This window comes from Schistocerca serialis, chromosome 4, assembly GCF_023864345.2.
Source record: "Schistocerca serialis cubense isolate TAMUIC-IGC-003099 chromosome 4, iqSchSeri2.2, whole genome shotgun sequence".
Taxonomy (NCBI): domain Eukaryota; kingdom Metazoa; phylum Arthropoda; class Insecta; order Orthoptera; family Acrididae; genus Schistocerca; species Schistocerca serialis.
The window spans coordinates 597,005,011-597,020,613 of record NC_064641.1 but is presented as its reverse complement, the minus strand read 5'-3'; the positions used below and the strand labels follow the sequence as shown (position 1 = coordinate 597,020,613).

Sequence of the window (15,603 nt, the reverse complement as noted above, 5' to 3'; positions counted from 1 at the left end):
AATATGCCAACCATAGCATAATGGGATATTTATGTGAACCAGTGATATTTACATACATTTTTGTAATTTACTCGTAAATAAGCAAGCACGCACACACACAAACTATTGTTTAGTTGTCAGCCTGTTTCAGCATACAAAGTACTTGATATAAACATGTTAGTGATTTTTTTTTCTAGTTTCTGCACCTTGCATTGCCTGGGAAACTGTCACTACAGTACTTCAATAGTTATTTGTGTTGACAACACAACAACAGTAGACTTTTTAGCAAAAGTCAATGCTTTAACTACTCAATTTTTAAGATTTCACTTTTAGTGGAAAAATACTGTACATGTTTTAAAAAAGAAATTATTTTCATCATTTAATGCAGTGTAATTTTACAAGCTACCATAAATAATATAAGCTTGTATTAAATGAAAGTTAATGAGAATGTATCATAAACAATATTATGGATATGAAAATTCTATAATTCAGTCCTTTTAAATTAATTTCAGATTGTTTTCTTTCAGTTGCAGTTTCCTTCTTTCTTCCAGCTATTTCATTATATATCATCATCAGAATCATCCAAAGCCGCTCGTCGTCGATCAAACTGGCAACAAAACGAATAGTATTACAGCATAGAATTTTCCAGAATGAGACAAGTAAATACAAACTTCAACTACTTGAAAGAAAATGTTTCCTCAACAGAATCAGTTGTTTAAATAAACAGGTGAGCTATGATCAACTTAATCAGAACATTATCTACACCCATGGAATGTGAAAAGGTCCCCTATCTCGAAAGCAGGGTGTCTACAGATTTTCAGAGGCTCAAGTTCATGACTTTTTAATAGCCTCTTCAGTTATATTCATGACCTCTCAAAAATATGTGCAGTACACTGACAAAAAACACTTTTTTAAGAACCTGAAAACTGGTTGAAATGAAAGCTGAATGTAATAACTCTTACGGCAATTAAATTGTATGTCAGCATAAATAATTATCTGTGACATAGTATATTATTCATCAAATACTATAAAAACATTAAACTCTCACACAGTATGAGGTACACACACACACACACACACACACACACACACACACACACATTCGTCACCACATCAATTAAAATACAAATTGTTTTAACATAGTTATGTAGCGAAAACAATTTTCCTTCGGGCAACAGAACAATTTTGAAGGTACAAAATTTATGTCAAATATTAAACTTCACAGTAAAAGATTCAGTTTTTAAGTTTCTTAGCTAAACTGGAAAATTCAATACCCAAAACTTCAACTGATTCTTTTGACTTTTCTATAATTATTTGTTTTTTACTTTTAACCTCTTACTTCCTGAACTGTTCTTCTTTTAAGACTGGCCACTTCATTTTCATCAGATTTCTTCTTCTTCTTCTTCTTTTTTTTTTAAGGTTTCTACTCTTTTTGATGAAGCATTCTTCACAGCTAGTATAACTGCATTCGTAATTCCACATTCAGTTGTTTCTTACCACTAAGTAAACCACCTAATGATTGCACTGTAAACACTTCCATCTGCAACAATTGTATGTTCTTATAAGTTTTCAACTAAACCACCTTTGTTAACAGAAAAGTATCTTTCAACTGTAGCATTTCCATGAACCATGTATACGAGCTACTGCACGAACTTGATGACGTCAATGCTCGCACTTTGCAGTAAATGATCAGAAAGTGATCAAGCTAGTCCTCCTTAAGATTGAACTGTTCCAGTTGTTTTTCAGAATATTCACAAAATTTAAAGTAGTCTCTCTTAACTACGTTAGCTGCTGATGGAGTCTTATGTTTTTTTGACACAAATTCTTCCAACACAACTGTCACTTGATAATGTCTCTAAACAGAGCTCTGCATAACTCTGGGTGATAAACAGGAAGCACTGTCTTTAATTTCAAAGAACTCTTCTCAGTAATTTTTAGATACAAGAGCTTGCAAGTACCTGTGCTCCCATTTCTGAACATAAAGATATCATTTTCCTTGTAGTCCATGGTACCAGCCATACTGATTTGCTGATGTTCGTAACCAATTGTGCAGCAACTATTACCTGGTACTGACTGCAATGTTGTCTGCTTTGACACTGAACTTTGCTGTCACTGTGTTTTGTTATGCTGTTTCCACTTTTTTTCATCATTTAACATATCAATAAACACTGTGATGTCAATTTTCATACCACAGAGTATTACACCCATTGTGTACATTGCTGCTTTTGTGGACGCTCAAAGCACAAGTTTGTGTTGCCTGTGTTGTGCATTTACAGTACATGGATGTGGAGCATGGCCCACACACACACACACACCTCTTTCCACTGCAAGCATTTTGTACTCTACCCACTCCTTCACTCAAAAGATGCCAAGGTATTGTCTACAAGTAGCACTAATATAGCATCATAAACTTCTTGGCTAATGAGAAATCTTTTTTTAATTTGATCATACTACACACCTTTAAAATGCAATTAAAATTACAATAATTTAATATCAATTATTAAAAACATTTAAGAAAACTTTTCCCAAAAAAGATGTGGATTAAAGAGAATGAAACAGAAGTGGGAGTGGATAGAATTAAAGAAACAGCTGTTCTGACAAACTCATCCAGCAACACATCAGATGGCAGCACTGTCATGGGCAGAGCTATAATTTGTACATAATTTTCACTAGGTGTGTACACCACATACAGCTCAATGAACTCACACCTCCAAATTTCTCCATCCACACCTGCCACTCAAGGTTGCGAACCACAGTCACAAAGGCTTTTGCTAACAAGGCTCACAAAGATGGACATGCAAGTCTACTACAGATAGCAAAGACTATGGACAACTGGATACAACATTTTTGGGAGTAGTGCTAACTTGCTACTCCCTTCTAGAACAACATCTGATTGACACATAAAACAAAATTCATGACCATCCACTCAATTTCATTACTTTTTATGAATTTCTGAACCTCTAGACACCCTGATAAATGTTTATAGTGACATAGCCAATGTTGGACAATATTCTAGCAACAAATATTCAAGACATCGACTTGCTGCTGCTCAAAGCTCAGAATTTGATCTAGGGGACGATAGGATATCTTGGCACCATTGTGTAATGTCTGGGGAACTGATAAGAAAGCAATGTTCAGTACTTTGTCTACATGCAGGTAGCTGTGATTGAATAATTAAGTCAGCATTTTTGTTTGACAACAATCTCACACCACTGCACCAATAAAATTATTTAAGTCCAATGTTTCAATTGAATGGGGGGGGGGGGGGGGGCACTGACTGCTTTAATTTGGATGCATCATTCTTTCTTAAAATCTAACGGTCAATGACCGACCCTCCCCCCCCCTTTTTCTTTTTTAAACTATGCCTTTTTCACGCAGAATTGTTTATTCCAGCATCTTTCCAAACTAAATCACATAAGCAGAACAAGTTTTCTCAGAATTTCCGTGCTAGACTTTTAAGTCCAGTTCTATGAGACTAAACCTGCGAAGGTTTTACAAACTTGGCATTTCTTTGTGGTGTTCATAACATTGCAGAAAGTGTCATATAATAGATCTCTTCGTATCGTCAATGAGATATTTACTTTATGCACATTTCTTCTTCCTCTTGCAATGTGTCCCTCCTGTTGTAATTCGCACAACATTTACTTAACTTTAACACTTTCCTTGTTTCTTCTGTCAACTTTTCCATCAGCATTGTCAATAAATTTAAGGACACAAATAGTAAACTGCCACCACTGAGGCATTTTCTGGAATCATTTTCTGTGCTTGCTCTGCAAGATAACAATGCATACTACTTTCAACTGGAATAGTGATGTGAATAAGTTAGTCCCTTCTATGGCTGGGCCTACATTTTGCAATATATATCCAATTTCAACAGTAAAACAAAATCAAAACCTAAATCCAACTTTATGCAGCAATAAACAATTTCAAACACCTACATTTCCCTGGACTATCCTTACCAGTTACACGTTTCTTCCACATAAACTCATCATGAAAAATGCACCAGGACGTAAACAAAAAGGTCATGTAGCCTCAAATGATTCCATAAATTTCCTTGTTTTTCTGCTTCTGGTATCCCACTCTAACAACTCTGAAATGCAGATGGATCCCATGGCCACTAGGCAGAGCTTTTACATACATGAATGATAGCATAGCCAGCCGTGGCGCCACCCATCATTCGTACATTTCTTGTCCAGCACATGGAGCACGTTGATGCAGGTTCAGCAACTATAGTGTTGGTTTTGAGTAAAATGTCAGCAACAGTTGTGGTTTGGAGGGGACTGCACAATATCACTACTACAGTGATTGAGATTCACAAGAGTGTTTGACAATGTAAAATGGCGCAAGATGTTTGAAATTCTGAGAAAGATAAGGGTAAGCTCTAGAGAAAGGCAGATAATATACAATATGTATGAGAACCAAGAGGGAACAATACGAATGGAAGCCTAAGAATGAAATACTTGGATTAAAAAGAGTATAAGGGAGGGATGTATCCTTTTGTCCTCATGTTGAACCTATACATCGAAGATGCAATGACAGAAATAAAAAGGTTCAAGATTGGGATTAAAATTCAAGGTGAAAGTATATCAGTGATAAGATTTGCTGATGTCATTGCTATCTTCAGTGAAAGTGAAGACGAATTACATGATCTGTAGAATGGAATGAACAGTTAGTTGACTACAGAATATGGACTGAGAGTAGACAGAAGAAAGGCAAAAGTAATGAGTAGCAGAAACAATATTAGCGATAAACGGAAGATCAAAACTGCAGACCATGAAGTAGACTAAGTTAAGAAATTCCGCTACCTTGGAAGCAAAATAACACATGACGGATGAAGCAAGGAGGACATAAAAAGCAGATTAGCACAGGCAAAGAGGGCATTCCTCTTCAGAGAAGTCTACTAGTATCAAACATCGGACTTAATGCGAGGAAGAAATTTTAGAGAACATACATACGGTGCACAGCATTATGTGGTAGTGAATCACAGACTGTGGAACAGTTGGAAGCGAAGAGAACAAAACATTTCAGATTTGGTGCTACAGGATGATGTTGAGAATTAAGTGGACTGACAAGCTAAGGCATGAGGGGGTTCTCAGCAAAATTGGCAAAGAAAGGAATGTATGGAAAACACTGACAATAAGAAGGGACAGAATGATAGGACACGTGTTAACACATCAGGGAATAACTTGCATACTACTAGAGATGGAGACAGTTGGAGATAGTAAAAAGTTTAAGGGAAGACAAAGATTGGAATACATCCAACAAATAATTCAAGATGTAGAGTGCAGATGCTTCCAAGATGAAGAGGTTGACACACGAGAAAAATTATGGCAGGCGACATCAAACCACTCACAACTCGAGAAAAACACAATGGTGTTGGCATTTTATTAAAAACAATACGTCATTCTACTAGCCAATTGCAGCCTGCAGTATCCTTTGAGTTCTGCTGCACAGTGACACAGAACTCAGTCGTGTACTTGCTTCACTATCATCTTGTTGTTGTAACACATAGTTGGTTTCCTGTTTCTACTTTTACACTCTCTCTCTCTCTCTCTCAGGAGTACTCATCGGAATTTGTTTATCCGTAGCATCATATATACTTGTCCATTTTGTGCTGGTTGTCTTTTCTGTTCCTATATGGTGATCTGCCATTGATGGCTCCTGACTGGCTTGTCGTCCAGCTTTATCGGTTTTCTCTTGAATTGTGCCCAACATTTGGTTGAATCTCTGATAAAACAGCATTATCTTGCATTCTCCTCCAAATTAAGAACAGCAGAATTTACAAAAAACTTCTGTAGTTTATGACACATTACACCGCTGCCATCACTACTCTAATCCCAGTAATCTCATTGTTCAAGTAGCTACAACTACGCACAGTTTCGTTATTATATGATATGCCAAGGGTCGTTGTATCTTTTTAATAACTTCTTACAATTCCATCTTAATACATCATGCAAATATTATAGATGGGATATGAGTCTACGTCAGCTGCCTTGCACAGTCAGTTAATGTGACTGTTTTTGTCATTTTTTCATTGTCTCACAGTCATCTGTCATGACAATGGAACTATTCTGTTTGTTATTGTATACAGGTATAGAGCCAACTGCACTTTCCGACGTGGATGATGACACTGGAAGAATTTTTTCTATAATTTCATGTGATACACTGGTTTTTCTTAAGTGAGATATGTTTCCACATGGATTGTAATTAGTTTCTGGTTTAATGTACAGCACTCAATGCCAAGAAAGTTTAACCAGAGGTGTACTGTTTACTGGCAGTCAGATTTTGCTAATCATTTGAGAATTTGCTACAAAAATCTCTCTGTAACAGGGATTGAAACCAATGCTAAGCATGTACTATCACAAAACTCAAATAAATGTAGAATGGATCCTTGTTAATTTTTCTTCTTCTGATGTCAATAGTTTCCACACACCAGGAAGTGCATGTTCACTGCACTCATTTAATTTCACTACTTTTTTTTATGGTCCTCATTGTACTCTTTGCAGCATGCAAACATTGATGATCCCACATCACAGGTTTATACAAAGAAGGCTTCAAGAAACTATCTACATGCAGAAGCAGATATACAGCCCTTTCTAGCTTGCATGGAAATATAGAATCTTTACTGTGGGCTTAACTTGTTGAGCTATTCAGTTTCTCTAATTTCAATGGCAAGTAATAATTATAACAAAATGCTTCCAGACTGAATGGAGCAGCACTAACACAAAATCAATTTATGACTGTTCAGATGACATAGCTGTTGGTAAATGTTTCGGGATGTGAGGTCGTGGTCCAAGAAACTGTTCCATTCCTCTCGTTTCGTCCAGACTGCACTGGACATCTTCAGAGGCGCTCCTCCACTGAGTCGTGTCAACTTCGCTTCACAATTTCTCAGGATGTAACTGATGTATTGCGATGCAACCACTGCCATTATTTTGGTGATTTTTCATGTTATTGATTGAATATGAAATTAAACGGGTTTTCCATTTAAAAATGCACAAGTTTGTGTTGAAAATAGTATTTGTTTACTTCTTAAAATTTTGCATAATATCTGGTTTCCTATGCCCCTGCCGTACATTCATGCTGGTTAAAACAATTTTTGAATATCTATTATTGTTCCACAGGTATTTAAGGTGGCAGAGTTGCGTGAGACACCCTGTATATGTCGCTCTCGGACGTCCGACCAGTCAGTTGGCAAGACTCAGCGGAGGAGCGCCTCTGAAGATGTCCAGTGCAGTTCTGGACGAAACATCAGGAACGGAAGAGTTTCTTCGACCATGACCTCACATCCCGAAAGGTTAACAAGCAGCTATGTTCAGATGGGGTTTATGAAGTCATTATAGATTGGATGGATGAAACAACCTCTAGTATGTAAGAAATCAGCGAACCTTGAACATATACGCAAACAATTTCCGCTTTGGCAGTTTTGCCTTTGAATAGTTTAATAATATTCTTGTACTTTAAAGAACTCAGCGAATTGTTTTTGTGTTGAGGTATGAACTGATGAATATATTTTCAACAGCTGCCCATTGTTCTAGAAGTCTCCCTTAAAATGGTGCATAAGCTGGTCATTTAGAGCAAACATGTTTCATAAAATGATGACCTGGAAGTTTCATATCCTACTTTAAAAAAAAAGCAATGACATGTTTGGCCCTCAAAAAAACTGACAGATAAACAAGATCATGCCTGAATCATTTTCACCAGTCTTTTAATTCTTTTTGGAATGCATTATAGATTGTGTGTATGTTAAACATGCCACATAAATAAACTGTTTTCTTCTTAACATGATCAGATAATCATTCATAAGTGGATTCACAGTTTTGTTGACAATAGGTCCATCACAACCTAGCACCAATATCTACGAAGGAGAAAGCTGGGAATTATTGAAGACTTCACTTAACTTTGAGTAAATTATCACTAGCAGTGGCTTTGACGATGATGAAAGTCTGTAAAAGTCATGTCAATCACTTTTTGGGATCAATCAGTTTTGTGTGTGTGTGTGTGTGTGTGTGTGTGTGTGTGTGTGCTTATTTGTGTGTCTATCAAAATACCAACGCTTTCGTTTGGTAAGTTACATCATCTTTGTTTTTAGAAGTATTTAATGATAGTTTGATGTGCTTGCTTTGAAGCTGCATTCATGATTTCGTGAAACCAAGAGAGAAATGTGCTCCTCTAATATTACCCAAATATTCCTTTTTAAAATATGGAGTTAGGGTAGCACATGATATCTTGTCTTTGTCCTTAAAAGGATGAACTCTGATGAAACATTTTCTGGAAACAATGTCTGAACAGCCCAGTTTCCTCCAATCATTTTCAGAATAAAGAAGAAATTAATGATGTAGCTCCAAGAGATGAAATTGTACCATTACTCTGACATCCAGGAGAGGCTGGCTGAAGACAAAGGCAGTTGTGAAGAACTCAGCTGCACTTCACATTGTTCTCTGTTCTTCCAAGTAGAAGTGCGCTGCCCTACAGCACAAAAGCCAATATTAAATTATGTTGGCCTCAAAAAAGCATACAACTTAACTGCCAGAAAAACTTTATCTTGGGTTCTAGAGGAATTCGGAATTGATAGAAAAATTAGGGAAATCACAGAACAAACTCTTACAGACACCACCTCAAAAGATAGGTCTTTTAGAAAAATCTCTGAGCCCTTTGACATAAAGCAAGGCATCGACCAAGAAGACTTGTTATCCCCAGTTCCCTTAATACGGTCCTGGAAAAAATAATGAAAGCCAGGAAAGAAGCTCTGAAGTTGGAAGGAATAAGTGAATTACACATTGGGAAAGAAGATAACGATTTGGAAATCAGGTGTTTAGCTTCTGCCTACGGCCTTTTCCTTTCAGCTGTAAACCAGTTGGGTGCGCGAAGAATGCTGGAGATTTTGATCAAACTACTGGAGAAACAAGCTTCAATGTCTCAGATGGAATACATGGAACAGAGACACCAAGGGGAGAAATACTCCGAGGTAAAATAAGGGAAGATGAAAAGGACTGATAAACCCAAATACTTGGCAGAATTGATCCAACCTAATAGACTAGATAAAGAGGCAGTCAAAAGAAACACCAGAAAATTAGGCCTTGCTTCCAAAGCAATAAAAAACAGGTACAACAAACGAGCGATATCCTATGAGGCCAAAATTGGGCACTAGAATTCAGTTATAAAATCAGGACGACTCTGTCCTACAGAGTATCTTGTTCTTAAATAAAGAGGCACAGTTGGAAGAACTTGACTGGAAGGAAAGGAACAATCTCAAGAAAATTCTGGAAACCCATAAGACAACTGAAGGGTCTTGGTAGAATAGAAAAAATGAAGAGCTAGAAAAAATGAGGAGCTCTGCATGTACACTGAAAGTAACATGAACACAATGCGGAAACAGCAGCTGAAATTTTACGGATACCTAGCAAAAATGGAGGAAAATCAACTGGGCAAAAATATTATCAGTTACATCTCACCGACAAAGTCCTCCCCTAAGTGGGTAGAAGAGGTTAAAATGGATGCACAAGAAACTTGTATTACAGTACAGATGATCCAAAATAGAGATGAATACAGAAGCAGAAATCATTTGAAGAGAAACCAGTAGAAACATGAGTCATATATAACATTTCTGAGGAGCACAGAAAGAAAAGACATTAACAAATGAGAAGTTTGTGAGAAACAAGGAAAAGAAAGTCCAAGAAGTCTTAAGTTACACACTGTTACACAGTTGGCTGCATCTGGAAGGAAGAAAAAGAAGAAAAAAATGACTTTACACACCAACATTAAAAAATACAGACTAGAACCAATCAGTCTGAAAAATACTGACTTTTACTGACCATTTTCCAATTTCTGCTCAGAAGCTAAATCAAAAGTTATAATTAACAAAATTGTTACAACAGCAATGAAGATTTCACATATATATAACTAAGAATTGGAATTATTTAAATGCTGAAAACAGCATAACCATCAGAAAATGAAAACACATCCATTAATTAGACCTCATTTAACCACAATTTTTTAACTGCAACTTATGTCAAGGTTTTCATTATGAAGTGACTCCTGTTGTGAATTCTCACAGGAGTGATGAAGTGTGAAGACCAGTAGATAGCACAGTACATTCTCACGTCAAGTGAACATACTGATAGATGTCTGCTTCATACTGTCACAATGTGGTAGCTTATGTGTCATCAAACTAGCAAACAACAAAAATACAATATAACACTGAAAATATGTATCTATTTTAGCTTTTGCACTGCAGGTTATGGTGACAGACTGATCTGTAGCATTATCTGATGTCTAGGTTAGGGTTAAATGTGACATTTTGGTTGTGAGTTAGTGAAATAGTACTGAACAAATGAGTAAATACCATTCACATTCCTCTGTAAAGATCTTGTGTACAATGAACATTTCTAATGGCAGAGGCAACTCTCCACTTTTAAGGAAACTGGGGTGTGTGAGGTAGAAGATTAGATGGGTAGATCTGACAACTAATGATGAAGGACTGTATCAAACTGGGGACAAAAATTTATGGCACAACCTGACTAAAAGAGTGGATCTCTTGATAAAACATGTCCTAACACATAAAGGGATTGTCTACTTGGTAACTGAGAAAGAGTGTGGGGGAAAAGGGGGGAGGTGGGTAATAAATGTAGAGCGAGACAAAGTTTTGACAGCATTAAGGAAGTTCAAACTGGGTCATAGTAGTTATGCAGGGATAGAGGTCTGCACGGAACAGAATAGCGTGGAGAGCTTCATCACACCAATTTCGAAGAAGAAGACTATAATAATTACAGCACTTACTAGCTCACTCTCATCTGTTTCTCAGACTTAAACACACTGGCGCTAACAACCTGGTGATGTTTTCTGTTCACCCTGTGGAAATAATAGTGATAAGTTTTTGAAGCTTCCTCCCATTTCACTGGAACCAAAAATCAATTTTCAGTCACCATCTGCTACTTACACAACTCAATGGTCTACTTGGACAAAACTCTTCAGGACGAATAATCACTTGGTCTTTCTTGTTAGTGTACTCTTGCGTGTTTAAAAATGGCACACTAAGTGTGACAATGTTTGACCTGTAGATATTGATGCAAGAACATGCAAGGCAATACTGATCCTACAATTTCTCTTAAGAGTAGGCTGTTCTAGATTGTAGCTCTTGCAGATTTGGAGAAGGGTTTTGACAATGTCAACTGGAATACACTGTTTGAAATTCTGGATGTAACAGGGGTAAAATAGAGGAAGAAAAAGGTTACATACAACTTGTACAGAAACAAGACAACAGTTATAATGAGTTGAGAGGTCTGAAAGGGAAGCAGTGATTGAGAAGGGAGTCCGTCAGGGTTGTAGCCTATCATTGATGTGATCAATCAGCACGCTAAACAAGCAGAAAAATTAATTAATTAATTAATTTGGAGAAGGAATTTAAGTACTGGGACAAGAAATAAAAACCCTGAGACAGCAAAGTACTTGGAAGAGCAGTTGAATGGAATGGACAGTATCTTGAAAGGCGGATACAAGATGAACATCAACAGAAGAAAACAAAGATAATGGAATGTAGCCAAATTAAATCAGGCAATGATGGTGGAATTAGACTAGGAAATGAGACATTCAAAGTGGTAGATGAGTTTTGCTATTTAGGCAGTAAAATAACTGACTATGGCTGAAGTAGAGAGGATGTAAAAAGTAAACAGGAAACGGCAAGAAAAGATTTAACTGTCAGGAAACCATTTCTGAAGGTATTTGTTCCGAGTATAGCCTTCTATAGAGTGAAACATGAGTGATAAGTTCAGGCCAGAAGAGGAGAGAAGCTTTTGAAATTTAGTGCTACAGAAGAATGCTGAAGATTGGATGGATAGTTCATGTAACCAATGAGGAGTTATTGAACAGAACTGGAAAGAAAAGAAATCTGTAGCATAGCTTGACTAAAAGGAGGTATTGCTTAATAGGCCACATTGTGATACATCAGTGTTATCACCAGTCTAGTACTGGAGAGAAGCATTGGGAGGTAAAAGCTGTAGGGGGAAACCATCAGATGAATACAGTTCAAAGGGTTGTAGGCTGCAGTACTTATTTGGAGACAAAGAAGACTGCACAGGACAGAGAGGGATGGAGAGACACATCCAGTCTTCAGAATGAAGACCCCAACAACATTTTAAGCACCTTTGATTCTATGAAGAAATAAGAATAAAAGGATTCAAAATAGCATAAACGGACCCAATATGGGAGTCAATAAAAGACCACAACATTTAACAATAAACACAATACCCTGCATTTTATAATGTAATGAATCTTTACATAGAATCTGACGCAGGTCCTACTATATGGCAAAAAGATGATATTTAGCACAGGTTTCTTTGAACTAATACCACTGATTAATTAAAGTTGTGGCAAGGACATTATTTAGTAAGTTTGAAGAGAGATGTACACAAATTCTTTTTTATCATCACATAGAAATAAATTTACAGCCTTAGGTATATCAAAGGAAAGATAATGTACTTGTATTAATCTTAAAACCATTACGCAATAAATGTACATCATCAACATCGAAATTCCTTTCAGTACTTGTCATTACCAAACTTAAAGTAACGATGAAATGGCATTCTGTACAGACGATAAACTAATTTGCTCTCATACATTATCTATATTTGTTAGTGAGAACACAATGCTTACTTTGACAGTTGTTGTAGGTCGCTGAATCCGTTCACTAACTTTTTCCATTATGTTAATGAGTCCATTTTCATTTAACTTTCCCATAAGTTGGCCCGTCCTTGCCATGTGCACAATCATATCTTCAATTAAGCGACCTTTTTCTGGTTTACCGATCATCAGAGTATTTACTGAAACAAAACATTGGTTGTACCTCTACGGCCATCCAAGCCAACACGAAAACAATTTGTCATCAAATGACGTTACAACATACGTCGAGCTCTTGCCGACTGATCCAAGACTTGGCTAAGAATACTATTTTTCATTTCCTCTTGTTCGCGTTTTTTTTCCTCTGCAGCATTCCTATTATCGAACTCATTTTCCTACAGAAAATATGGAGCGAAATTAAATACTTGATGTTGGTACTATATGTAGGAAGAAGGCAACAAAAACAAAATTAACCAAATATAAATACTTTATATTTCGAATGCGCTAAACCTAAGCGCTTCGCTCTCATGTCATCAAACTCAGCGTCACCCATAATCCGATATCCCACTGCACAAAACAAACAGTAACTACTGTAGTACTGTACAAATTTTTCCACTGATATTCACCATCTATGGCCAAACCTTCGACCATAGACACTAGTATATTTATGGTCGAAGGCTTCGACCATAGAATGGTCGAAGGTCGAAGAGCGAAACAACAAAGCAAAGATACTATGATGGTGACCACACTGTGGTACTGTGATTTTAGTAAGCCTACGAAAGGAGTTTTCGTTACCATGTCATTAAAGCAGATAAAAACAATTGCGTATGCATAAAAACATCCAATTCCTATAAAATTATTCGATCAGTTACTTCATGACATGGATGCTAAAAATATTGGGAGCCAACCGTTCGGACGTATGTTGTCTCAGTCGCGAAAGAAGCTCGATATTCAACAGTAAGGAAATATCGATTTCTGTAACTACCAATATTGCTTTTACTATTTGCATTCATCTTTCATATACATTACACAATGTTTGTGATGTACATCAAAACATGAGATAAATTTTATATTTGGTTGCAGAATTAAATATATTGCAAATGTATCGTGTGAGATTATAAAATCATTAATGTGGTTATAATTCTCTATTCCACAGTTTTTGGAGTAAAACATACAATTGGTACAGTGGTTGTGGTCTGCTACTGCACAGTGCTCATGTTGAATTGAACTTTTAGCCAATCAGCTTCGCGATCAGCGGATCGCGAGACGCAAGTGTCACGAGCATGGAGGGGAAACGCCGCTACAACTTGTGTAGTACGTTGTTTTGCAGCTGTCACCGCCATATTAGATATCCTCAAACATTATCAAACCACTGCTTACGTTTGCCTCTTGTTCTTAAATTCTGTCGTGTGCTCGTGGCAGCTGTTTTAAATACAAACTGTTACAGTGGTTTCCTGAATAACACAGCATCATCAAGGCATTTTCTTTCTTTTTTCTGGTCTTAAAAGCATATTTGAGCTAGTAATTCGACACATTTCGCCTCGTTAATGTAACTTTATTTTTGTTCTGCGTTTCTTATAACCAAAAAGAGAAATATTTGATAAGCATTTTCCTTAAATACCGATTCACACTGTCTGTAACGTCACGGCACCTCAAGTCAATTTGTCACATGATCTCAACTTGCATTGCATTCCTCAACTGCTGTTTTCGTGGGAACTGCGATCTTCGCAAGGTGATGTTCAAGAATCTCTCTCTCTCCCTCTCTCTCTCTCTCTCTCTCACCTTTTACTTTCCCCTCCTTGGGGAAGTGTATGGAGGAGTCTTTAGCCTGTTGGCTTTCACTCCACATTGTATGCTTGTGTGTGTGTTTATCTTGGATAGTCTTGGCTGTCTGTGTATTGTGATGGTGTTCTGGTTGTGTCTTGTACTTGCCTGAGGTAGGCGAGATGTTTGGTATTTTAAGGATTAAGGACTGATATTAGGACTTGGAGACTTTGGGATTTTTCTCTTCGACTTAGTCGTCGAAGATCGTCATAGGGCGTCTGTGCTTATCGCAAGACATGTCATACAGACCTAGGGAGTGGATGAGGTTATTTCCAGATCTGGAAGGGCTCTCATAGAAAGCTTTTTCCAGATCTTGGAATCTTTCTTTGAGGAGGGGGATTTCAGCAACGGCGTGCAAGTCGTCTGTTGGAAACCCATGGGGTAGATGCAGAGCCCACCTGAGGGTGCAGTTCTGCAGCCTCTGGAGCTTGTCCAGGTGCTGCTTCGCTGCATACCTCCAGGCAGGACATGCTTGTTCCATTATTGGATGTATGAGTAATATGTATACATTAACCCCTATCGAACAGGAGAGGTAACTGGTTGTGTTGAGGATTGGGTATAGGATGGACATTCTGGCACATACCTTCCTATGGACCTCGTCTATGTGGGGCTTCCACGTTAGTCTCGAGTCCAAGGTTATGCCGAGATACTTGGCGGATCTGCGCCAGGGGAGTTGGGATCCATGCAGCTGTAGGTGAAGGGGGTGAGGCATTGAGGGGGTCCGTGTCTCCCTAGCCTCCGGGTGATTAGCATACCCTGTGTCTTTTCAGGGTTGATGATGATGTGCCAGCATGAATATGCCTTTTGGTGGAGGTGGCTGTTTCTACCTTGACAGAGAAAGTTCTGTTCATGAGATAGCTCCGGATTAACCTGACTATGCTCCCAGGTAACCCCTGTGTGTATAACTCGTATAACAGCCCTTTATGTCATATTGAATCGAAGGCTTTGGCCACATCAACTAGCACTATCCCACAGTAGCCTCTGTGGTTGAAGCCCTCTGTGGCTGCTTCCACCAGTCTAATAATCTGTTGTGGGGCTGAGTGCTTCTGTCAGAATCTGAATTGGAAATCCGGCAGAAGTTGCTCGTTGGTGATGTGATCTTGTATGGGTAATAGCAGGAGGCGCTCATATCTCTTGCTGAGAGTTGGCAAGAGGCTAATCGGCCTGTAGTGCTGCAGAAATAAA

General features: G+C 37.7%; 1 protein-coding gene across 1 annotated transcript; it reads right to left on the bottom strand.

Annotated features, from left to right (window-relative positions):
- Nucleotides 1-331: 331 nt before the first annotated feature.
- Nucleotides 332-13,238, bottom strand: LOC126474055 (programmed cell death protein 5). The gene is made up of 4 exons (XM_050101468.1): nt 13,082-13,238; nt 12,881-12,989; nt 12,631-12,797; nt 332-586 (listed from the first exon to the last, which is right to left on the bottom strand). The coding sequence occupies exons 1-4, from the start codon at nt 13,145-13,147 to the stop codon at nt 539-541; spliced, it is 390 nt and encodes a 129-aa protein (XP_049957425.1). The 5' UTR covers nt 13,148-13,238; the 3' UTR covers nt 332-538.
- Between the last annotated feature and the right edge of the window lie 2,365 nt (nt 13,239-15,603).

Excerpts from the sequence above, each read along its gene's own strand:
- LOC126474055 (XM_050101468.1), bottom strand. The coding sequence starts at position 13,147 with ATGGGTGACGCTGAGTTTGATGACATGAGAGCGAAGCGCTTAGGTTTA. Across the intron at positions 12,990-13,081 it reads TAGCGCATTCGAAATATAAA|GAAAATGAGTTCGATAATAG; the intron begins GTATTTATATTT and ends TATTTTCTGTAG. Across the intron at positions 587-12,630 it reads GACCTACAACAACTGTCAAA|TTTGATCGACGACGAGCGGC; the intron begins GTAAGCATTGTG and ends TTTTGTTGCCAG.